Raw genomic sequence first — 23,855 nt, forward strand, 5'->3', positions numbered from 1 at the left:
CCCTCCCCTACCCTGCTGTTTTTGCTGTCTGTGTCCATTCACTGTGTGATCTTCTGTATATATTTATCTTTTTGTCTTCCCGTCTCATCTTTCTCCTCTAGCATTCACCAAGATTTAGTTATTTCCATCCTCTCTCTTTTTCTTTATTAATCTGGCTAAAGGCATGCCAGTTTTATTGATCTTTTGAGTAAAAGAGCTTTTTGTTTTGTTGATTCTCTCTATTGTTTTTCTATTCTCTATTTCATTTATCTCTGCTCTAATCCTTTTTTTAAAAGAAAACAAATCAATTTTATTGATACATATTAATAAAGCATACAATTCATCCAAAGAATACAATCAGTGGTACTTGGTATAATCACATAGTTGTATATTCACCACTTCAGTCATTATTAGAGCATTTCCATAATTTCAGTAAGATTAATAAAATAAGACAAATAAGAAAATTCTTCACCTCTCAATCTCTTACACTTCCCCTTCCGTACATAGCTGCTATTTCTGGCTATTCTTGCATACTTATTTATTTTTAAGCAGTTTTATTGAGATATATTCACATACCATACAAACTATCCAAAATATGTAATCAGCGGCTTTTAGTATAATCACAGTGTTGTGCATTCATCTCCACATAAATTTTAGAACAATTTCATTATTTCAAAAAGAAAAACTCTACACCCATTAGTGGTTACCTTTAAATCCCACTCTCCATTCCCTCTGCTCTAATCGTTACTATAATTGTTCCTTCTTTCTACTACCTTTGAGACTAATTTCCTCTTCTTCTTCTAGTTTCTTTAGATACTTAGTTAAGTTACTGACTTGTGATATTTCTTCTTTTTTAATATTTGTATGCAGAGCTATAAATTTTCCTCTGAACACTGCCTTTGCTGCATCCCATAAGTTTCCATATATTTAGTTTGGGGTTTTGTTTGTCTCAAGATATTTCCTAAATTCCCTTGTGATTTCTTTTTTGACTGACCCATTGGTTGTTAAGTAGTGCTTTGTTTAATTTCTACATTTTTGTGAATTTTCCAGTTTTCTTTCATTTGTTTCTAGCTTTATTTCATTGTGATCCAAGAAGATACTTAGTATGATTCCAATATTTTAAAATTCATTAAGATTTGATTTGTGGCCTAACCTATGGTCTATCCTAGGAAATGTTTCACGTGCCCTTGAGAAGAATGTGTATTCTGTTTTTTATTAGGTTGAGTGTTCTATATATGTCCATTAGGTCTAGTTGGTTAAAAGTATTGGTCAAGTCATCTATTTCCTTATTCATCATCTACTTAGATGTTCTATCAGTTATTGAAAGTGGTGTATTGAATTCTCCACCTATTATTGTAGAACTATCTATCCCTTCAGTTCTGTCAATGTTTGCTTCATATGTACTGGGGTTCTGTTGTGAGGTGCATATATGCTTATAATCACTATATGTTTTTGCTGGATTGAACCTTTTATCAGCATATAATATCCTTCCTTGTCACTTATAATTTTTTTTTTTTTTACTTAAAGGCTATTTTCCTGAGAATAGCATAGCCATTCCAGCTCTTTCGATTACTGTTTGTGTGGAATATCTTTTTTATGCTTTTACTTTCAATCTCTTCATGTGTTTATACCTAAAGTTAGTCTCTTGTAGACAGCATAGAGCTGGACCATGCTTTTTTAGCCAGTCTGCCAATCTTTGCTTTTTAATAGGGAAGTTTAATCCATTGACATTGAAGGTAAGAACTGAGAAGAAAAGCTTTACTTCTGCCATTAGGCCTTTGTTTTCTGTGTGTCTAGTATGTTTTTTGTTGCTCAATTATTTTGTTATTGCTTTTTTTAAATTTAGTTGTATTTCATGGTGTACATTTTGATTCCCTTCCTCTTTCCTTTTCTCTATATTTTTAAGTTATTTTCTTATTCTGAAAATACAATGATCATCTTTAACTAACAGCAGCCTAGTTCAACTAGTACCAAACTAGATTCAGTAGTATATAAATTTATATAAATTAGTAGTATATAAATTAGTATATAAATTCTCTTCTGTAGTTCTCTGTCCCTCCCACTTTATGTGGTTATTGTCGCAGATTATACATGTGTATGTTGTCTATCCACTAACAGATTTATGTTATTTTTCTATTTGACTGTTACATCATATAGAAGGGGGAAAGTAGTAACAAACTAAAAGTACAATAATACAGGGTTTTACATTTACCTATGTAGTTAACCTTTACCAATGTTCTTATTTCTTAGTATGGATTCTAGTTTCTGTGTAGAGTCCATTTATTTCAGCCTGAAGACTCCTTTTAGCAATTATGTAGGATAGGTCTTCTGGTAACAACCTCTTTCAGCTCTTGTTTATTTGTAAATGCCCTAATTTCTCCTTCATTTTTGAAAGATAATCTTGCTGGATAAAAAAGTCTTGGTTTACAGTTTTTCCCTCTATGGACTTGAAAAGTGTCATCCCACTGTGTTCTGGACTCTATGATGTCTGATGAGAAATCTGCAGTTAGTTTTATTGGGGATCCATTGTATGTGACAAGTCTCTTCTTTCCTACTGCTTTCAAATCCCTCTCTTTGTCTTTGGATTTTGACAGTTTCACTATAACATGTCTTGGTGTAGCTCTCTTAGAGTCCATCCCACTCTGAGTGAGTTGAGTCTTGATGTGGATATTCGTGCATTTCATCAGAGTGCAGAAGTTTTCGACTATTATTTCTTCAGATACTATTTCTGCCTCTTTCTTTCTTACGCTTCTGGGACTCCAATTAAGTGCATGTTGGAACACTGGATATTGTCCCACAGGTTCCTTGGGCTCTTGCATCTCATACAGGTTAATTTCAGTTGTTTTATCCTTATTTCACTGATTCCTTCTTCTACCTATTCAAATCTGTTGTGGAATCCATCTAATCTAATGAATTTTTAATTTCAATTACTGTACTTTGCAGCTCCAAACTTTCTGTTTGGTTCCTTTTTATAAGTTCTGTTTTGTTCGGACAAAGGTTTTCTATTTCCTCTATTTCTTTTTTAGGTTGACTCCTTAGCTCATTGAGCTCATTTAGACAGTTTGTCTTACTTTGTCATAAGGCTGCTGATGCACAGTACCAGAAACGGGTTGGCTTTTATAATGGTGCTTTTATTTAGGGTAAAACTTACAGTTCTGTGGCCATGAAATACCCAAACCAAAGTACCATGAGAGATACTTTCTCACCAAACTCAGTCACTGCTAATCCTGATGTCCTGCCATGTGGCAGCGGTGGTGGCTGATCTCTGCTGAGGTTCCTGCCTTCCCCTCCAGAATGTGCCATATCCCAGAGCCCCGCTGTGGCCAGCCAGGCATCAGGCTCTGGACCTCCTCTCTCAGCCTCGGCAGCTCTGCTTTCTCCCACATTCAGCTGTGGGCTGTTGGGCATATGGCTCGTGTCTTGAGCTGCTCCATGGGCCCAGTCTCTTGGGGCCTTCGCACTTAAGCTTTGACTGCCGGTGATCCTTGAGTCCTTTCTCACATGGCAGGGTAAAAAATGGTGGCTTCTTTTCTCTGTGTCTCTCAGTATCTCCATTTATATAAAACTCCAGTAGAGGGTGGAGATCCAACCCGAGTCCCACCTCACTGACATAGTCCAGTCAAAAGGGCCCCACACCCACAGGAGTGGGTTAGTTCAATAACATACGCTTTTTCTTCTGGGGATTCATAAAATACCTTTAAACTGTCGCACAGTTGATTTAAAGTCTTTGACTAATAGTTGCAATGTATGAACTTCTTCAGGGATGATGTCTGGCAATTTTTTTTTTCCTGTGTATGGGCTACACTTTCCCATTTCCTTGGTTGTTTTTTTCTTTGTCATTTTCATTGAGAAATGGACATTTTGAATATTATGTGGTTGTAATTATGGAAATCTAGTTCTCCCACTCCTCTGGGGTTGCACTTCTTGCAGTTGTTTTTGTTGTTGAGGGTTGGAGTCATCATCTTGTGTTTTTCCAAAGTACTTTTGCTCCCACGTGGAATGGAAATTGTCAAGAGGGGAAGAAAAAAAATAGGCACTGCCTCTTTAAGACTCCTTCACCACGTTTCCCTGAGACAGGGTGGGACAACCGCCTCTCTCCAGCCCAGCGCCCCGTGCTTGAAGTAGCTGATCAAAAGCAGTGACCAGTGGTCAGACCACAGACCCTGGCTTTTATAGCCCACCCTGGCACCGGAAAGCTGCGCCAGGAGCTCGGGCTTGGCCCCCACTGCTGCTGGCCACGAAGAGGGGTGGGAGGTGGCAGCTGCTGCAAGGAGGGTGAGGTCCACTGGTAGTTGCCGGTTTCCCAGGCTTTACTGCAGCCCTCCTTGGGCACTGCAGGGCTCCACCAGCTCCAGAGCTCCGAATAGCAGGTTGGACAGTCCTGCCAGTCCAGTGGTGGTTTTAGTGGAGGGACTGAGCCCTGGAGTTTCCTACTTGGCATCTTCCAGCAAAGCCCATTTCCTTGCTTGTGAGGTCACAAGATTCAGTTTTTAATCGATGCTGTGTTTAAGAACGTGCTCACAGAGTCCCTGACAGTGCAACAGCCACCGCTCAGGAGCCTGGACGAGCGGCCAGCCCGACTGGCTCTGGGCTCTTTCCCAAGCCGGGTGCCTTCCACACGGCACCCCGTGTCTCCTGGAGGAGCAGAGCTCCTCATGCTCCTGGGTGTGAGACACTTCCCGAAATACACGCACGCGACAGGCCTCTCACCTGTGCACGCTGCGCTCCCTGCCCCTCCGCCTCGCCGGCCCCTCTGCCCCCTCCCTTCCATCACCATTGCACCCACCACCCTGAACGCCCCGTGCAGGCGTTTGGCCTTGGCCTCCTCTGGGGAGTCTCGCCTCCCACAGCCTCTAAGCAGTGCGGCCCAAGGGGTCTGCACGCAGCTCGGACGCCCAGCACTGGCCCCCACCCAGCCATGCTCACCACCCAGCAGCACCCCCACCAGCCTGCAGCCCTTTTGGTCCCCCAGTCTGATGGCCAGGGACCTGCCCTGCTCGCCTTCAAGGCCGGCTGGAGCCCCTGGCTCCTGCCCCTGGGCCTGGGGGCTACTCCTGGTGGTACTTTGGAGAGACCCCCCCCCCCAGTCGCTTCTTCACAGCCTCCATTACTGGAAGGGTCTCTCCACCCCCTGTCCACTTGGGAGGCCCGTCCTGGTGTCAGCCTGTGCCGAGTCAGGGTCTCGTGGACCCCACAGCCTGGGGTGGGCGGGTGGCCAGGAGCCGGCCCCCGAGGCCTGAGGAGTGCCCACCGTGGCCAGGCACCCCAGCCCAAGACCCAGCATCCTGCTACGGGACCCCCTGGCCCGGAGCCTGGAGGCAGGGGCTGGGGGCTCTGAGCCCCGCATCAATGCCACTGCGGGGCCAGCAGGCAGCACCCCCAGCTGTGCGACTCCAAGCCCACCCATAGGCTCGCTGACCCTGGCTGTCGCACCCAGGGCCAGCCTGGGGCTGGGCGGGTGGCCTTGGGCCCCAGGGCCAGGTAGGGTGAGTGGGGGTGGCAGCCAAGGAGGACCGTGCTGGCCCCGCGGCCACCCTCCCTTGTCCAGCTCTTGGCCTTCCGAGAGGCCGGGCGTGTGCATGTCCCGGGGCCATGGGCTCGGGCGGCGAGAGCCGGGGCACGGGCGCTCGGGCCTGGTCCTCGCAGGTGGGGGTTGCTGAGGTGGGGCGAGGGCGACACACCTGCCTCCCTCCAAGGAAGGGGGGCCAGTGGGGACCACCCTGTCTGCCCTGTGCAGGGGCAGCTGCTGCGGGCGAGGGGCGCGAGGAGCAGGTGGATGTCACTGTCAGACGCCTGTTGTGAGCGGCCACGAAGTGTGACCGTGGGGCCTTGGTGGCCAGGTGAGGGCCCCGAGCCGGCCAGCCACGCCACTCCCGCCACCCACGGACCTGCTGTGTCCCGCCCCAGCCTCCCGGGGGGCGCACACACGCTGTCCCGGTGCTTCACGTGGTCCCTCCTGAGCCCGGCCCGCAGCCCCCTCCCCAGCCGGCCCCTCCTGCACGGCGAGGTGAGACGCGGCATTCCACGTCCCGTGAACTCTGCTGTTCTTGCTGCAGCCCACCGGCGCCTCAGCGCCTCACCCACCTCACCCCACCTGCCCCGCCTGGGCACCCAAGGGCTGTGCTGACACCCCACCCCACCACGACAGGTAGCCGGGCTGCAGCTGCACTGCGTCCTCCTGCGCCAGGAGCGTCCTTTGGGGGAGACGAAGGGGCTTCAGGAAGCTGCAGGGTGGGGGCAGGCTGGGCTGGTCCCCAGAGATCCACGACAAGGGAGGGGGTGAGCCGTGGGTGCTCACCCAGGAAGACCCCGCAGGCAGGCGGGCGGCCCCTCACCGTCCACTCTGGATTCTGCAAGCCCTGGGGGAGCACGAGGCAGGTGAGCGCTTGGGGGATGAGGATTTGAGTCCAGGAGACGCCGCGGGGCCCACCCACTGCCTCCGTGTCCACGAGAAAGCTCGTGGGGAGTCTGAGAGCACCCCAGGCCCGCACGGGCCCATCAGGGACCCAGTACTGCCCACCCTGCCATCTGTCCTGGCTCCCAGGGCAGACCTCGTGGGGGGCTGTGCTGTCAGCACTGGGACAGGGCGGGGGTCCCAGGAGGGCGCCCCCCAGGGAAGGAGCAGCACCGCAGCTCTGTTGCCTGACGTGGCCCCAGCCCGCACGCCGGGGAGGTGCAGGCGCAGGTGCCCTCCGCCGCGCTGGTGGGGCTCGCGCAGCCCTCTCCCAGTCTTCACCCCAGCCGCCCCGCGTCACGCAGTTGCCTTTCAAATAATAATGACACCAGCAGGAGGACGGCGGCCCTGAACCATTCGGTTCCTTCTTTACCCATCTGCACGTGTGTCCAGGCTTGTGCCCGCGAGGGGTCCAGATCACCGCCCCGGCACCAGGCCCCCTGAGACTAGGCGCCAGGACTCTGGGGGGGGGGGGTCCTGCAGGGGCTTCTGTGGGGGGGGCGCTGAGCAGCCTTGTCCTCTTCCTGCAGGTGCAGTGGTCCCAGGGGGCTCTAACAGGGACTGGCGGGGGTGTCTCAAAGCCAGCGCCACGCACCCCTCTGGGGAGCACAGCTGTGTCCAGAGGTGGGGGCGGGCCAGGGCTGGCTGCGCCGCGCTCTGCAGACAAGGACGGGGGCTTGCCCGGGGCTCGCCCACGCACGCACGCCCTCCCTGCCGCCCCGCGCACGCCCGGGGCATTTCCCGCCGCCGCCCAGCAAGCCCCGGTACCCTGGACAGCGCCCACGGTGGGGATTCAGGTCCTAGGAAACAGCCTTGCTTCTGCGTCCCCAGCTCCGTGGTCAGCGTCCGGCCTCCACCAGGCCTGCAGAGGCCCGAGGCTGCTGACCCGCTGCTCTGGTCTCCTCCCCTCACTCCGCACAGCCCCCGCCGGCCCCCAGCCCCAGCGACAGGGCCCTTCCCGCCTGCTCCCGCGTGGGCAGCTGACCGCCGGGGCCCAGGCTGCAGGCAGCTCTGGCGGGTCCAGCCCACCTCACGTCCTGCCTCGGGCTCCTGCAGGGCCCGGCCCCCTACCCCAAGAGCCCTGCTCCCCCTGGCATGGTCACCCACCTCGACTAGCTCCTAAGGGAGGGCCAGGGTCTTGGCTGGGTGCCCCACCCCCAGCTCGGGGCCTGAGGGGGTTGTGGGTGGGTGCAAGGAGGGTGATGTCAGGGAGACAGAGAGGAAGGGGCACCAAGAGAAGCAGGCTGAGGGGTGCGTGGGCTTCAGGGGTGGGCAGAGAGCCTGCTGCCCTGGCCCGGGCCATCTCCTTTACTGTGAGGACAGCAGAGAGCCCCTGGTTATGCAGTCGGGGGTCAGCCTTGGACTCCAGCGCGGAGGCACGGCCCCCTGGGCTGCTCCGACACCCGCCCACCGGGAAGCCTGCTCTTCCCCGTCTCCGTCGGTCAGTGCAGGCAGAACGGCCCGTGGGGCTGGCGGCCGTCCACCTGGAGGCAAGAGGCGTCAGTGGGGGAGAGGTGAGCGCCACCTCTCCTGGACCCAGACCCCCCATCCCGGGTTCTGAAGACGCCCAGGGCCAGGCTGAGCAGGCCCTCAGGCACCTGGAAGAGGTGACTCTACCCCAGAGCACCTGTCCCCGCACAAGGAGTGTAGAGACCAACAGAAAACGCCCACGCCCCTGGGGCAGCAGAGTGGGTCCCTGGGGCGGCAGGGTGGGCGCCGAGCAGGAGGCTGAGCTCCAGGCCAGACGCCCTGCTTCCCCGAGGTGCAGCCGGTGCCCGTGCCCGGCCGTGTCCGGCCCCGCACATGGCTGGTGCTCACGCCTCAGCTCTACCTTCCCAGGGGCTGAGAGGAGACCCCTGGCCCCCTGCACAGGCCACTGCCGCAGCCTGGGGCCACCGCAAACCTCGGGGAGGGCGTGCTGGGTCCTCCCTGGTGTCTCCAGGGCAGCCTGGCGGCTGGCGGGGGCCCAGAGCCAGGGGACAGATGCCACTGGTGGAAGGGACAGCGAGGACCCCTGCCAGCTCCCACGGCCGCTGTGGGTCGGGAGGCCCACCTCCCTGGGACGAGGGTCTCCCGCCCCCCAGGCTGAGGCCCTGCCACAGTGGAGCTGGGCCGGACGTGCCTGCGGAGGGTCTCCTGCCACGTCACTGCTGACACCGCGGCCTGGAGATGGTGGGTGGGGGGGAGCGGCCAGAGGAGCCCGCGGGGAGCTGGGGGTGCCCGTCGACCCTGAGGCTGAGGGAGGGGTGGTCTCCCTGGGGGGACAGCTTCGGGGCTGATGACTCAGCCAAAAGGGCCAGGGCGGTTCCAGCTCATGTGTCCCCCATTTAGGCCCAGGGCAGCTCTCGGGTCCGGGAGCCCCCCTGCCAGCCCATCCAGGGTTGGGGTCTCCAGAGCTCCGTGAGCCGGAAGGTGGGAGGGCGGGCGTCAGACCCTGCAGGACAGCTCTCCCGCAGTGCGGTAGCCCCGCAGAGGACATCCCCGAGGCCCTGGGGAGGGGGTGGCTGCGGCGGAGATGAGGGGCGGCAGTGAGTCCCCCTGGGGGGGCGGGCAGACGGCGGCCGCCGCCTCGGGCCCCAGCAGCCTCGGCGGATCTCGGCCAGCTGACCCCGACCTCCGCCCGGAAGGAGCCCGAGTCCCGGCGCTGCGCACCCGGCTCCGCAGTGACCTTCACGCGTCCCTGCCCGCGTAGGGGACGCGGGGCCCGCGCACCCGGGCGCCGGCCGCGGCTCCGAACCCCTGCCCGCCCCAGGCCGGGCCGGCCGTCCCGGCGAGCAGCAGGGTCTCTCGCCCGCGGGCTTGCCTGGGGGTCGCTCGGCCCCTGCCCGGCTCAGGTGAAACTCGGCGAGGCTTTCTCTGTTCGCGACGCGATAACACTGAAAAGCAGCTTTCGGCGTGGGCTGTGGGCGCGGGCCAGGGGCCGGGGGCTCCCTTCTCCCCCCTGCAGTGCGGCGGCGGCGGGGTCGCGGGGGAGCCAGGGGCTTTGGTCCCAGGCCAACAGGAGACCCTTCCCTGCGCCCGCCCGGGTCAGTGGCCCCCCAACCCCAAAACCCCGCGTTCCGGCCGAACGAGCCAGGACTTTTCTGCCCTCGGGGCTCCGCACACAGCCTTCGGCCAGCGCTCACGGGGCTCCCCGCACAGCCGCCGTGGGAAGTGCGGACCCTGTCCGCGAGGAGGGCGGGTCCCCCCGGGAGGGGCTTAGGCAGTAGGGGTGGGGGAGGTCTGAGGTCAGAGCTGGGGACGGGCGGGGGTCTCGCGCGCTGGGTCGGAGAGCTCTGCCCAGGGCAGCCGGGAACCCGCGGGGGCTGCGGAGAGGGGGGCGCGGCTCCGCGGCTCCCGCCCCGCCCCCGCCGGCGCCCGCCGAGCCGCCGCGGCCCCGCCCCGCCGGCGCTCCCCTCCCCCGCCCTCCTCGTCACGCTCCGCCGCGGGCGGGGGGCGGGGAGCGCCTCGGAGTGACGCGCCCTCCTCGCGGTGCCCTTCAACCGCAGCCGCAGTTCCCGCGGCGCCACGTGGACCGGCCGGCCTGAGCGCGCTCCGCCGCTGACCGCCGCCCGCCCGCCCCGCGCCCCGCTCCGGGAAGGTAGCCGCGCTGCCTGCCCGGCCCGCGCCCGGCCTCGGCTTCCCCCGCACCCCGGCCCCGGCCGCGCTCCAGCTCGGGCTCCCCGCACCCCGGCCCCGGCCGCGCTCCAGCTCGGGCTCCCCGCACCCCGCACCCCGGCCCCGGCCGCGCTCCAGCTCGGGCTCCCCGCACCCCGCACCCCGGCGCCGGCCGCGCTCCAGCTCGGGCTCCCCGCACCACGACCCGGCTCCCCACCTCGGCTGCGCGCGGGCTCGGGCGCTGTCCGCCGCCGCGGTGCTGAACCCTCCCTCTGGGCTCTGTGGCTCCCTCTCCTCCGGGAGTCTCCTGCTTGCGTGACCCTCCCCTCTCTCGTCCTCTCTTTTTCCTTCTTTCGCGGCGCTCCCGCCTGGGGGCCGCTCGGCAGAGCCGGGCAACTCGCTTGCAGAGCCAAGGGGTGCACCGGCGGGAGACACGTCCACGCGTGAGGGGGGCGTTTGGGCCATTGGGGGTGTCTCGGGTCTTTGCGGGGAGCTTCCGCAGCACCCCGATCTTCTCCGAGCCCCCTCCCTAGGAGCCAGGGGAGAAGTTTGGGAGAGAACCCGCTTTGCGGTAAAGGCCCCTGCGCGCGAGCGCTTTGCGGTGCTCGCACGCTGTGGCCGGGTCTCCCTGCAAGCCCTCCACGCGGGGCGGGTCTCCTTCGTCTGCAGAGGGGAAAGCAGCAGTGGCTCTCCAGGGACCTGGGGTTCCTGCCCTGAGAGACCCCGCTCGGCGGGGAGGGGGGCTGCAGCTGCTGGGATTTTACAGGAAGCGCATCCCACTGGAGTTCCAGCTGGCCTTGGCTTAGGGCTGGGACCCCCGAGCGCCCCACCCCACGATGTGTGTGTGTGGGCCTGCCCTCCCACCTCGTAGGCTGGGCCAGGGTCCCCTGTGGTTTCTCCTCTACCCCATTTCTGGCTGCTGCGGTTGGAGAGGGTGGGGGGCACTGGAATCTCTCCCGGGATAGAGCCCTGCTAAAAGCCACAGGGGACCCTCTGAAGAGCGCCCCACTCAGCCCCACCCGCCCTAAGCCTTCTCTGTCCCTTAGTTGTGCCCACCCCCTCGGCCCCCAGACCACCCCAGGCTGCCGCGGTGGCCGGATAGAGTCACCTTCAAACGCCCCAGGCCCCACCCGGGCTCTGCAGGCACCGCGTCTCCCGGGGCTGCACCCCCACGCTCAAGAGCACGCCCTTTCTGCAGCAGCAGCTGAAGGCTGGGGTCCAGGCACCTGCCTGGCCTGGGCAGGGGTGGGCACAGAAGCCCCCCCGGCAGGGCTCCTCCCCACTGGCTGCGAGGGGCTCCCTGCCCCCCAGGCGCCGACTCAGGGCAAGCCGAGCACCTCCCTGCAGGACCCTCTCCCCAGGCTGATGGGGCCACCTCTGACCTCTGCTCTCCCCTCCCAGGCCGCGAGTTGCTCTGGCCACACTCGCATGTGAGTTCTGACCCTTGGAGGAGCTGCTGAGGCCTCAAAGCTGTCACCATGGAGTTTGTGATGAAGCAGGCCCTGGGAGGTAAGGCGCGGGGGACGGCAGGCAGGCAAAGACCGGGAGGGGCACCCGTGAGTGTCTGGGAGGGACCTGGGGGGCCCGTGAGGCCGGGCTCCTCGCGAGCCAGGCTCACCCCCTGGGCACACGCTGCTGCAGCTCCCCCACGCTGCCCCCTGCACAGAGCCACGGGGAGGGCTCAAGGCCTGTCCAGGTGGCCGCGCGCCTCTGTATGTCCTTTGCCAGCGCTGGGCGGTGCTGGGAGGGCTAGGAAGGTGGGGGAGGGTATTGCGGCGTGTGAGCCCCCCCGGCTCCCACCCCCAGGTTCGGGGTGGGGCAGCATCACCCCGGTCGGCCTGAGTGGGCCCCTTGGGGGTGGGCACCAGGGGCTGGCCTGGGACAAGGTGGTGTGGCCCCCAAGGGGCTCCTTCCTGGAGAGCAGAGCCTAGGGCAGGAGGCGTGCAGGGGGCAGAGCTGGGCCCGGCTGCTCGGCAGGGGCCGGGCGTCCGCTGGGGGCACCGCACGTCCACGGAACGAGGGCTGGCTGAGCACAGAGGCCAGGGCAGAGGTCCAGGGGCCTTAGCTGGCCTGCATCGCCCGAGAGCAGGGGCAGCTTCCTGTGTGTTTGGGGGCGCAGACCGCCTCCCCCAGCCCTGCTGACTCCTTTTCTGAAGGGATTCGTGTCCCTCCTTGGCTGGCAGCCGCACTGTGAGGGACGTTCTGGGGGCAGTGGGCAGGGCAGGAAAGTGTTGAGGGACTGACACCAGTGGCCCCGGGCCGAGTGGCCCTGTCAGCCAGGCCACAGGGGCTGGGGACTGGCCTAGGCGGGTCAAAGGTCAGCCCGGAGCAGCCTGTCCTCCACACCCCAAGCTCCCGGGGGACCTGACTGCCAGGGCAGGTGCTTTCCGGGGTGTGGATGCCGCTGGGAGACATCCTCAGCTGATGCCGTGCGCAGGCCGGCGAGGATCAGGGGATCCAGGCACAAGGACCCGGCGCCGTCAGGACCCGAAGGATCGGGCTACTTGCCCAGGCTGACAGGGGAAGAGGGCTGGGGGCAGGGGCCGCCGTGCCCCCTCCATCCCCCCGCCGCCCAGCACGGCAGCTGGCAGTGGGCCTGTCCTGTGGAGCACAGCTCCATTTCCAATCAACACAAATCAGATTGAGGCCTGGGGGCCTGGCCAGGGCCCTGCTGTCCAAGGTGCTGTGGTCAAGGACAGACTGCAGGCCTGGCCAGATCAGGCCGATTACGTCACCGGGACAGGACTCAGGGGCCAGCAGCCTCCCTGCGCCACCCGGTGACTCCCAGGCTGCTGCAGATAATTAATTAGGCGGCTAATTCAGGCCCTGAGAAAACCCAACTATCTGATTTGGCTGTCTACACGGCTGAAATTAGCTGGGTAATTGCCAGCCTGGCTTCCCTCTTTGTGCCGTGTCAACCCAGACTAAGTTTCTCTGCAGCAGCGACAGGGCGGCTCTGCAGAGAGATGTGGGTGGCGCGGGTGGGGGCACTCGGCACCCCCAGGCCCAGCTCGGCCTCGGCAGCACCCCCAGGCCCCCGGCCGAGTGCCCCCACACCCTCCCTCTGTCGGGGGCAGGGCTGCTCGTGGCGAGACGCCTCCGGGGTGCTGTGTGGCCCTGGCTTCCTCTCCCCACTCGGGATGGGAGGGAAGGAGGGAGGAGACAGAAGGAGGCCTCCAGGGGACCCAGGCCCAGAGGCCAGAGAGGCACGGAGCACGGGGCAGGGAGGCCAGAGTGAAGGGCAAGAGATGGAGCGGAAAAGACAGGCAGAGCCGGGGCGGGGACCGACGGCCAGAGTCCCCGGACACAGGGGGACACGGGCAGGCTCCGGAGACGGCCACGGTCGAGGCAGCTTGGGAGAACCAGAGAAGGAAGCACTGAGGAAATGACCGCGTGTCAGGGGCTGGGAAGCAGATGAAAGCAGAGAAGAGAAATGGGGGGACAGAGAGAGGGAGAGAGAGAGAAAGAGAGAGGGAGAGAGGGAGAGAGGAAGAGAGAGGGAGAGACAGAACGAGGGCGAAAGAAGCATCCGAAACACTCAGAATCAGGGTCAAAAGCACAGATTCGGGGCACACGGGCGCACTCACTCAGATTCGGGGTGCATGGACACACATTTATACTTGAATTTGGGGCACGCAGATGCACACTCAGATTCGGGAAGCACAGAAGCACATTTACACTTGGGTTCGGGGAGCACAGAGCACACACACAGATTCAGGGTGCATGGATGTACACTTATACTTGGATTCGGGGAGCACAGACGCACATTTACACTCGGATTCGGGGCGCATGGATGCACACACACTTGGATTCGGGGAGCACGAACACACACACACGCTCAGAGAAAGTGTCCCATGCAGAGATGAGGGGTGAGCGGGGAGCTGGGAGGCAGCTCTGGGCCCCACTGGAGATGTTAAGTCACGGGCGTCGGGGCTGTGTCCCGCACCTGCTCGTCGTCCCTGACCCTGAGTCCTGGAGAGGCCTTTGCTGGAGGTGGGGGCTTGCGAGCAGCTGTCTGGCAGGGAACCCGAGTCAGACAGGTGCGTCCCCCGGCTCCGCACGGGCATGACATTTCCGCTGGTCAGAGAAGCCGCTCTGGGGACTGCCAGGAAAGCAGGACTGGAGTCAGGGGCCCTCAGCCTGGACAGGACGCTGGCTCTGGGCCCCTGGCGTGTTCGTGGTCTTGGTCTTTGGCGTCGCTGCAGCTCCGGCTCCACGTCTGCCTCAGTGAGCAGGGCCCTCGGCTTGCTGGCCTCACTCATGCATGCCCACTCCACGTGCCGGGGCACACTCAGAGTGCCAGTGCACTGTCAGTGCCGTGCTCACTCCCACATGCCGGTGCACACTGCTCATGCCGGTGCACGCTCAGAGTGCCGGTGCACACTCCACATGCCGGCGCACGCTCAGAGTGCCGGTGCACACTCCACATGCCGGTGCACGCTCAGAGTGCCAGTGCACAGTCAGTGCCGTGCTCACTCCCACATGCTGGTTCACACTGCTCATGCCGGTGCACGCTCAGAGTGCCGGTGCACACTCCACATGCCGGTGCACGCTCAGAGTGCCGGTGCACACTCCACATTCCGGCGCACGCTCAGAGTGCCGGTGCACACTCCACGTGCCGGTGCACACTCAGAGTGCCGGTGCACACTCCACGTGCCAGGGCACACTCAGAGTGCCAGTGCACTGTCAGTGCCGTGCTCACTCCCACATGCCGGTGCACACTGCTCATGCCGGCGCACGCTCAGAGTGCCAGTGCACTGTCAGTGCCGTGCTCACTCCCACATGCCATGCACACCTCCACGTGCCAGTGCACACTTGCAGTGCCATGCACTCTCCCCCGTGCGGGGCTGTGGTGACTCGGGGTGGCACCTTCAGACTCCATACACACAGGAGACACTTTCCCTGGGCGGGGTCAAGCATGGCACTCCTGTGGGCTCCTCCGTGGGTGTCTTCCTGGGGATGCAACCTTTGTTCACAGCCTAAATCGTGCTGTTACCACTCTGCGGGGCCAGGCACCTGCCGGCTACTGAAAGGGACAGGCGCATCCCCAGGCCTCTCTCGAGTGACCTTGCGGTTGCCTCGACACTGCTGTCCCTGCAGCCTGTGTCCTCTCAGGCCAGCCAGCCCATGCCCAGGGCCCCTTCCTGACCCTGCAGCTGACCGGCTGCCTCGGGGCTCTGCTGGGCGCCCTCCGCTCCCTTGGCCTGGCTGGCAGCACCCTGAGCCCAGCCGACCTCCAGGGCCCAGGGACCGGGCCGTCAGCTGTGCCGGGGAGCTCAGACCCCTGGGGGCACTCTCGGGACATGAGCTCACGTCGGTGGTTGTGAGGACCGGAAAAGGCGAGGCAGGAGGCCGCGAAGGGCAGGGCAGGCAGGGCAGGCCCCAGGGGACCCCGCAGCCAGCCCGCGGGTCCGGTGGCCCCCTCCTCACACCTCTGCACCCGGAGTGCTCGCCGGGCACCGCCCTGCAGGAGCAGCACATTCTGGGCTGCGCAAGTGGCCCCGCTACGGCTTGGGCAGAAACCTGGAGGAGCGAGCCTGTGTGAGGGCTGGCGGTGGAGGCGGGGTGCCACGCGGCCAGGCCAGCCGCAGGAGCCAGGATCTTACCCAGCCTCTCGTCTCCCCCTCCGCGTGGTGGTCCTGGGACCCCAGGTCCTCTTGCTTCTGAAGTGCAGGCCGCGCAGAGTCATATCTCCAGGCAGACCTCTGCCCAAGCTGTCCCTCAGCACTGCAGGGTAGGATGGCCTGAGCGGTGGCCTGGGCAGTGCCGGTGGCCTGGGCGGTGGCCTGGGGAGTGTCAGTGGCCTGGGCAGTGCCGGTGGCCTGAACAGTGGCCTGGGCGGTGGCCTGGGGAGTGTCAGTGGCCTGGGCAGTGCTGGTGGCGTGGGTGGTGGCCTCGGTGGTGGCCTGGGTGGTGGCCTGGGGAGTGTCAGTGGCCTGAGCAGTGCCAGTGGCCTGGGTTGTAGCCTGGGAAGTGTCAGTGGCCTGGGCAGTGCCAAGGGCCTGGTAGTGGCCTGGGCAGTACCAGTGGCCTGGGTAGTGCTGGTGGCCTGGGCATACCTGGGCAGTGCCGGTGGTCTGGCTGTCACTGTTCTGGAAGGGACTATGTGGTCAGCTGCACCCCCGAGGAAGTGGATGGGCCATCCCTGGCACCACGGTGGGAGTGAGCAGGGGGACACGCCACCTGGGGGCTGTCCTTCCCAGTCACGTCCCAGCTCTGTGCTCCGACAGACCCAGGGCCCCCAGACCAGCACCCCTGACTGCAGCTTCGCTCGGCCCCAGCTGTCCACAGGTATCACATGGGTGGCGGCGCCCACCGTGGCACGGGGGCTCCCAGGGCGTTCCTCCCTTGAACAGCCAGGATCTGCCCTGATTCTCGAGACTCGAGGATGATTCTCGAGCCTTGGGGACCTTAGGGAGCAGACGACGGAGGGGCTTGGGCAGTGGCTGCTCTTCCTCAGATTCAACCCGGGGTGCGGGTTGTCAGGCTGAGCCAATGGGACGCTCCTGCCCTGGGGGCTTTCAGTTCTCCATGTGGTGGTCTCGGCTGACCGTGGGTGGTCTCAGCTGACTGTGGGTGGTCTCGGCTGAGCATGGGTGGTCTCAGCTGACTGTGGGTGGTCTCGGCTGAGCATGGGTGGTCTCAGCTGACTGTGGGTAATCTCCTCAGCTGACTATGAGGCGGTCTCAGCTGACCGTGGGTGGTCTTGGCTGAGCATGGGTGGTCCCAGCTGACTGTGGGTGATCTCAGCTGACTATGTGGTGATCTTAGCTGACCATAGCTGTCATTGGTGACTGTGGGTGGTCTTGGCTGAGCATGGGTGGTCTCAGCTGACTGCGAGTGGTCTCAGCTGACTATAGTTGGTCTCCTCAGCTGACTATGAGGTGGTCTTGGCTGACCATGGGTGGCCTTAGCTGACTGTGGGTGGCCTTAGCTGGCCATGGGTGGTCTCAGCTGAGCATGGGTGGCCTTAGCTGAGCATGGGTGGTCTTGGCTGACTGTGAATGGTCTTGGCTACCTATGGGTGGTCCCAGCTGACTGTGGGTGATCTCAGCTGACTATGTGGTGATCTTGGCTGACCATAGCTGTCATTGGTGACTGTGGGTGGTCTTGGCTGAGCATGGGTGGTCTCAGCTGGCTGTGAGTGGTCTCAGCTGACTATAGTTGGTCTCCTCAGCAGACTATGAGGTGGTCTTGGCTGACTGTGGGTGGTCTCGGCTGAGCATGGGTGGTCTCAGCTGACTGTAGTTGGTCTCCTCAGCTGACTATCAGGTGGTCTTGGCTGACTGTGGGTGGTCTTTTTGGCTGACAATGAATGGTGCACCTGCAGCTTCTTTAAATTCACCAGGAGACATGCTTCTCCAGGACAACCCTCTGCTGGGGGCTTCTCTGAGGCCAGGGAGACTTCGGTACCGTGTCCGAGGTTGGGTACACCAGTTGGTGATCCAGAATTCCCTTGGGGCCAAATCAGTGAAGACAGTGCCCCCCTGTTGGCAGACTAGCTCACCAGGAAAAGGCACTCGTGGTCTTGGCCAGTCTTGGACCAGTCGGGGACCTGCCAGACGGGCGCAGCGTCAGTGGGAGCGAGCTCCGGCTCTGAAGGGAGGCAGCATCGAAGCAAATGGACTCGAGCTCCGGCAGCCTCTGAGCTGGCTCCCGCGTCACAGCGCGGTTGCCTCTGTAATGGCTGCTCGGCAGGCAGGAAGCTCGGCAGCTGCAGAGCCGGCCTTGAACGGGTGCCAGCGCTCGAGCCACATCAGCAGGGATCTGGGATTCAGGGCGCTCCAGGGCATAATCTGAAGACTCTTCCCCCCAGGTCAGGAAGTAGCAGGTGGACTTGGAGCTCTGTTTCCCCCATGAAGGATGGTGTTGGCATTTGGTGGGTTAAAGTGGTCAGTGTGGATGTAGCGTTGGGCTAAATCGGGCCCAGAAGTAGCTATTTTGGCCCCAGCAGTCCAGTCCCGTTCACCATTCACTCTCCATCGTTCCCAGTGGGTGTGACACGTCCCAGTTCCAAGACATGCTTGGATCCTCAGGAACTTGGAAAGAATGTAGGGCAGTGGGGTAGGGGTCTTCACGGAGGGCATGACATCTGGGATGGGCTCACGGTGCCCACATCCTCTCACCCCAACACAGGGCTTGTCCCCTACAGGTGGCCGGCAATGCTCGTGAGATGCCACCACTCAGGACCTACTTCACAGGGCAAGGCTGGGTGGAGAGCTCCCCCAGCTCAGGAGAAGCACCTTTTATGCCAGTTTCCCAGACACGGGAAGGATGCTTCAGAGAAACGTTCTAAAGCTCTGAAGGACAGGTGTTTCCTCAAGAGAGAATGTTCTTGGTTGATTAAACCACGACTCAATTATAAATGCTTTAGCCCCAGCTTGGGAATAAAAGGGATATAGTGTGCTTCAACTGATAAAGTCATTTATTTTTTGCCTTGTTGTTTGGCAAGAAATTAAGGTGGGGATCAAAGCATTAGTTTTACCAGCTCCTGGGTGACAGGCTCTCAGTGATCTGCTGCCTGGCTTGGGGAGGCCTGAGTGCTCAGTGCCAGCACATCGAGGGGGGCCTCTGGGTGCACATCAGGTCCAGCAAGCCCGAACGCTGACATTTCAGGGGCCTCAGCTGCACAGAGCCCCTCCTCCGAGCTGCCAAGGGCTGGCTTTCTGGGGGCCGCAGCCCCTCCCAGGGGGGGTTTCCTGCTGCCCACCGGCCCAGCCTTTGCCTGCCTGGGCTACGGGGTCCTCCTGCACAGTCCCCCAGCCCCTCACTCAGGCTGTCCAGTGATGTCTCTCCTCATCTCTGCCCCACCTGTGTCCCCATGGGCTCGGGGGCCCTGGCCCCCCTCTTAGAGGAGGGGCAGCCTGACAGGGTGGGAGGAGAGCCCCGGTGATCTTCGGTCCTGTGGAGGGGTATGTGGAGCAGGCCACAGACCCCTGGCCTGCCGGAGCGGGCACACGTCCGAGGGGACAGATGGAGAGGGGCTCGTGCAGGTCACCAGGTGGCCAGGGCCAGCCGGCCCCGGGTCTGATGCCAGCCGTTGCCTGCCCTGAGACCTCTCGGCTCTCCTGGAGGTTTCTCTGTGGCCTCACATCTCACCACCGGCACTGCGCCCGCCTGGTGGAAATGCCGGAGCCCCGCTTGCTCGGCTTCACCCGTGGGGCTGGCGCTGGGCCGCTCCAGGACAGCAGAGCCCAGCACGTCCAGCCCCAGGCCTCTGGCCTTTGTCCTCCTGCTGCTCCAGTGGTGAGAGGACTGGCTGGGAAGGCGCCGGTGCTGGGGGGTGCGTGCACGCGCTGGAAGGAGCGCTGGGGGCACGTGCTCGCACTGGCAGCCTCGCGGAAAGGGGAGAACCGACTGCTCGGTGAGCACAGGAGGAGCAAGTGGAGGGAAGAGCAGGAGCAGCCTGAAGGGCAGAAGCGTCCTGGGAGCCCCCAGCAGAGCCTACTGGCCTGAGCGCCCTGGGCCTCTGGACCTCTTGCCTCGTTTGTCCTTCCCCTGGAGGGTTCTGGAAATGCAGACAAACGCCCTTGCTGTGCGCCCAGTCCACAGGCCCCAGCGGAGCCCTCTGTCCTTTGTCCATCAGGCCCAAGTGGAGGAGAACCTGCTGCCCCTTGGGACTCCTTGTCTGGGGTGAGGGGACGTGGCCCAGGGACCCCAAGTCCTGCAGTGGTCGGGGTGAGGCCTGAGAGCTGTGAGCCTGGACCGGCCCGGCCAAGGAGGTGGAGGGCGCCCAGACCGCCCTCAGGCTGAGACCCGAGCCCCGGACCATCCTGACCGCCCTTAGCAGCAAGTGCCCTGCCTGCAGGAGACGCCCCAGCTTCGCTGCCCCGCTCTCTCCATGGTTTCAGCCCCCTGAGCTTCACCATTCCACCGCATCCCGGAGCTTCCAGCCCCCCACGCTTTGCCGTCCCAAACCGCCCGCGGCTTCGAGTCCCTTCGCATCACCAGGGGCAGGAAGGGCGGGGGGAGTGGGGCCTCCTGGGGACACGTGGGAAATGATGGGGACCTGATGTCTGAAGCCTCCGAGGCCTCAATGTGTGCCACCCAGTGCCGTCCCCACTGTGTGCTGCCCCATTGTGCACATCCCTACTGTGTGCCACCCCCACTGTGCACCATCCCCTCTGTACACGGCCCCCACTGTGCACCATCCTCTGTGTGTGTCCCCACTGTGCACCGTCTCCAGGGTATGTTGTCCCGACTGTTCACATCCCTACTGTGCGCCGCCCCCACTGTGCGCCATCCCCTCTGTGCACAGCCCCTACTGTGCACTGTCTCCGGGGTATACTGTCCCCACTGTGCGCCACCCCTGTTGTGCGCCGCCCCACTGTGCACCTCCACTGTGTGCACCATCACTGCGTGCTATAACCAGTGTGTATCATGCTCTGTGTGCTGTCCTCAGGGCAAGCCATCCCCACTGTGCGCCATCCCCACTGTGCACCATCCCCTCTGTGCACTGTCCCTACTGTGCTGCCCCCTCTGTACGTTGTCCTACTACGCACCATCCCCACTGCGTGCTGCCCACACTGCACCATCCTCTGTGTGCATCCCCACTGTGCACCACCTCCAGGGTGTGCTGTCCCCACTGTGTGCTGTCCCCACTGGGTGCCATCCCCACTGTGCACTCCCTTCACCATGTGCTGTAACCACTGTGAGCCGTCCCCTCTGTGCACCCTCTGTGTACTGTCCTCTCTGTGCGCCCTCCCTACTGTGTGCCATCCCCACTGCGTGCCAGCCTGGTGCATGCTGGCCCCAGGGCCTTTGCTGTCAGAGGTGGACCGAGGCGCCCACCACCTCCCTCTCCTCAAGCAGAGGAGGCAGGAGCCGGTGGAGGCGCCCCCGGCCCGGGCTCCCGCAGCCATGCTCCTTGGTCCCTGTGGATCCTGGACCTGGGGCAGCTGGGGTCAGCAGGGCCCCTTGGCCCCTCCCCGAGCCCCGGGTCTGCTGGGCCTTCTGGTCCCGGCTGGTTCTGGGGGCTTCGTCAGCCCCTTTCCCGCGAGGCCCTGGGGCCCTGCCATCTGTCCCTGTCCTGGGCCCCCGTCACTGAGGCTGGCTCGGAGCCCCCTCCACGTCAGTGCAGGGGTGCGGGGAGCTGCAGAGCGGCCGGAGGAGGGACCGAGGCGCAGCGTCGCCTCCGGGCAGGGCCGCCCCGTGCGCCTGTCGCCCTGCGGCTCTGCTCAGGCTCGCTAACTGGCGTTTTCATTTCTCCTCGGTCTGCATTTGTCCTTCCCGAAAGCCAAGATCAGACTCTGCCCGCCCCTCCGCTCCCGCTCCCACAGGCACGGGAGGTGGTGGCCTCCCGAGAGGAGGCTGCTGGCCCCGAGGTCCCCCTGCTGCCCCGAGCCCCCCACGCTGCCCCTGAGGGCCCCTGCCCTGAGGTCCCCCCACTGCCCCTGAGGTCCCCCCGCTGCCCTGAGTCCCCCACTGCCCCTGAGGTCCCCCCGCTGCCCTGAGCCCCCCACTGCCCCTGAGGTCCCCCCGCTGCCCTGAGTCCCCCACTGCCCCTGAGGTCCCCCCGCTGCCCCCGCTGTCCCCACCCCTGCCCCGAGCCCCCCGCGCTGCCCCTGAGGACCCCTGCCCCCGAGGCCCCCCCACTGCCCTCAAGGGCCCCACACTGCCCCCGAGGCCCCCACACTGCCCCCGAGGCCCCCACACTGCCCTTGAGGCCCCGCTGCCCTCGAGCCCCCCCTGCCCCCGCTGCCCCCACCCCTGCCCCGAGGCCCTCCCGCTGTCCCCAAGACCCCCTGCCCCCGAGGCCCCCACCCCTGCCCCTGAGCCCCCTCACCCCCGAGACCCACACCACTGCCCCCCAGGGTCCCCCCGCCCCTGAGGTCCCCCTGCCCCTGAGACCTCACTGCTGTTCCTGAGACCCCCACCCCTGCCCCCGAGACCCCCCACTGCCCCCAAAGGCCCCCCTGCCCCCGAGGACCCCCTGCTCCTGAGCGCCCCCTGCTGCCCCCGAGGCCCCCACCGCTGCCCCTTGGAGACAACCCAGCAGGCACAGAACATCCGATCGTTACTGAGAGGGGGATGTGGGCTTTGTTCCTGGCAGGAGGAAAATTCACAGACAACCTAATAAAGGTTTGCAGAAATCACAAAAGAAGTTGAGGGAGAGAAGAGGTGTTTTTGGCACTCCAGAGAAAAGCAAGAAAAGCATTGCAGAGAATTTGGGAGATGCATTTCTGGGCTCAGGCTGAGCTGGAGCCCAGAGGACGTCCTTGGAGCGCAAAGCTGGCCTTCCTTGGGACAGGGTGGTCCCAGGCCCCGTGGGGGCCAGGGTGCTGGGGGCCGGAGAGGGCTGCTGAGGGGAGGAGAGGGTCTGATTCGAAGGCAAAGCAGGGCCATGACCCGCTGCGGTCAGCTTGCCCACAACGCCAGGGCTGCGGCAGGGAGGGAGGCTGGACCTTCGGGTTGCCCCTCCCTGAGGCTTGATGGGGTGGTAGGGTCAGGGAGGGCTAGGGAGGGCCAGGGAGGGCCAGGGAGGGTCAGGCAGAACACACACTCAGGAAGTGCGGGGAGTGCAGCGCCTGCAAGAACTGCACGTGACGCCCCCGTTGTACCCAGACCCACCCCCCCCACCCCGACTGTTCTGGGCTTGGCAGCCCCGGGGCCTGGTGTCCTTGGTGAGCCTGTCCCGCCTCTACACGCCGGGAAGCTCATTCCCTGCCGGGGCAGGTGTGATCCTTGACCCAGGATGGAGGGAGGGCTGCTCCCGGCACAGCCCAGCGAGGCCGGCAGCTCCGGGCGTGCCGGTGCTGGCCGCTGCCCGCTGGCCGCTCGTGGCCGCGCGTCTCCCAGCACCCATCTCGGGCACCTTTAAAAGGCAGTCCCAGGGCAGTGCTGTGGTCAAAGCAAGTCTGCAGCCCAGGCTGGGTGGCGAGCGGGCTCTTTCCCACCCGTGGGCTCCGGCTGGAGACCCAGGGCACTTCCCCTGCCTGTGAAGGTGGAACTGCCCCATAGAATTCTCCTTTGGCTGGCAGTGATGCTAGAACTGGCTGCTGCTGCTTCTCATTTTCTCCTGACATTGACCTTATATGCCCTTGCTCCTACTTACTTGAGGTTGTCTGGCACCTTATCAGATTGCCAGTCGGAAAGCAAATGCAGCTGAGTTTCATATTTCGATCCACTCGTAAGGTTTTATGTTTTATCAAAAACATTAAACCCATTTAACATGTATTGTATAATTTATTTGACCTAACTTTATCGTATTTGTTTGCCTTTTTAATGATTCTTTGCTGTTTCATTAATTTTATCTCAGTATCTGGACTGAATTTTCTTTTAAAAAACCTTCTGCAGCGTTTTGAAACCTATATGGCCTTTAAAAACATTGTTTAATCTCTATAGCTGTACTTGTCAGAGATGAGAATGATAAAGTATATTTTGAGTCCTTGTCAGCTCAGTTCAAGGAGTTCTGTGCACTTTTATTCTCCCTCCCTACCATCTTTTGGTCTTTTTTTTTTAGATCTAGTTGATTAGTACTACAGTCTATGTTTTCTTTTCTCTTTTTTTTTGTTTATTACCCCCTTGTGTGTTTGCATTCGCTGCCTGCTGTCAGCTCTTGTGGCAGTGCCTGACAGCTCGCCTTCTCCAGGAGGCCCCAAAAATCGAACCCGGGACCTCCCATAGGGTAGACGGGAGCCTAGTCACCTGAGCCACATCTGCTTCCCTATGTTCTCTTAATATATTTTTAAAATTTAATATTTGCATTCGATTTTATAAGCAATATTTATAATTTTTTAACATAAAGTGGAATTTTGGGTGTTTTTCTTTTGTCCTTATTGTTAAAACAGTAAATGTTCATTATAGGGGATTGACATAATACAGA

General features: G+C 61.1%; 1 protein-coding gene across 1 annotated transcript in view; it reads left to right on the plus strand.

The window, feature by feature from the left end:
- The first annotated feature begins 9,870 nt into the window (after positions 1-9,870).
- CPLX1 (complexin 1) overlaps positions 9,871-23,855 on the plus strand; it is a 58,463-nt gene continuing 44,478 nt past the window's right edge. Inside the window, exons 1-2 of the mRNA XM_058301939.2 lie at positions 9,871-10,013; positions 11,432-11,539. Coding sequence (XP_058157922.1) covers positions 11,509-11,539 — 31 coding nt within the window. The 5' untranslated portion in view covers positions 9,871-10,013; positions 11,432-11,508. The remainder of the gene's footprint in view (positions 10,014-11,431; positions 11,540-23,855) is intronic.

The sequence above is a fragment of the Dasypus novemcinctus genome, chromosome 1 (assembly GCF_030445035.2).
Source record: "Dasypus novemcinctus isolate mDasNov1 chromosome 1, mDasNov1.1.hap2, whole genome shotgun sequence".
Lineage (NCBI taxonomy): Eukaryota > Metazoa > Chordata > Mammalia > Cingulata > Dasypodidae > Dasypus > Dasypus novemcinctus.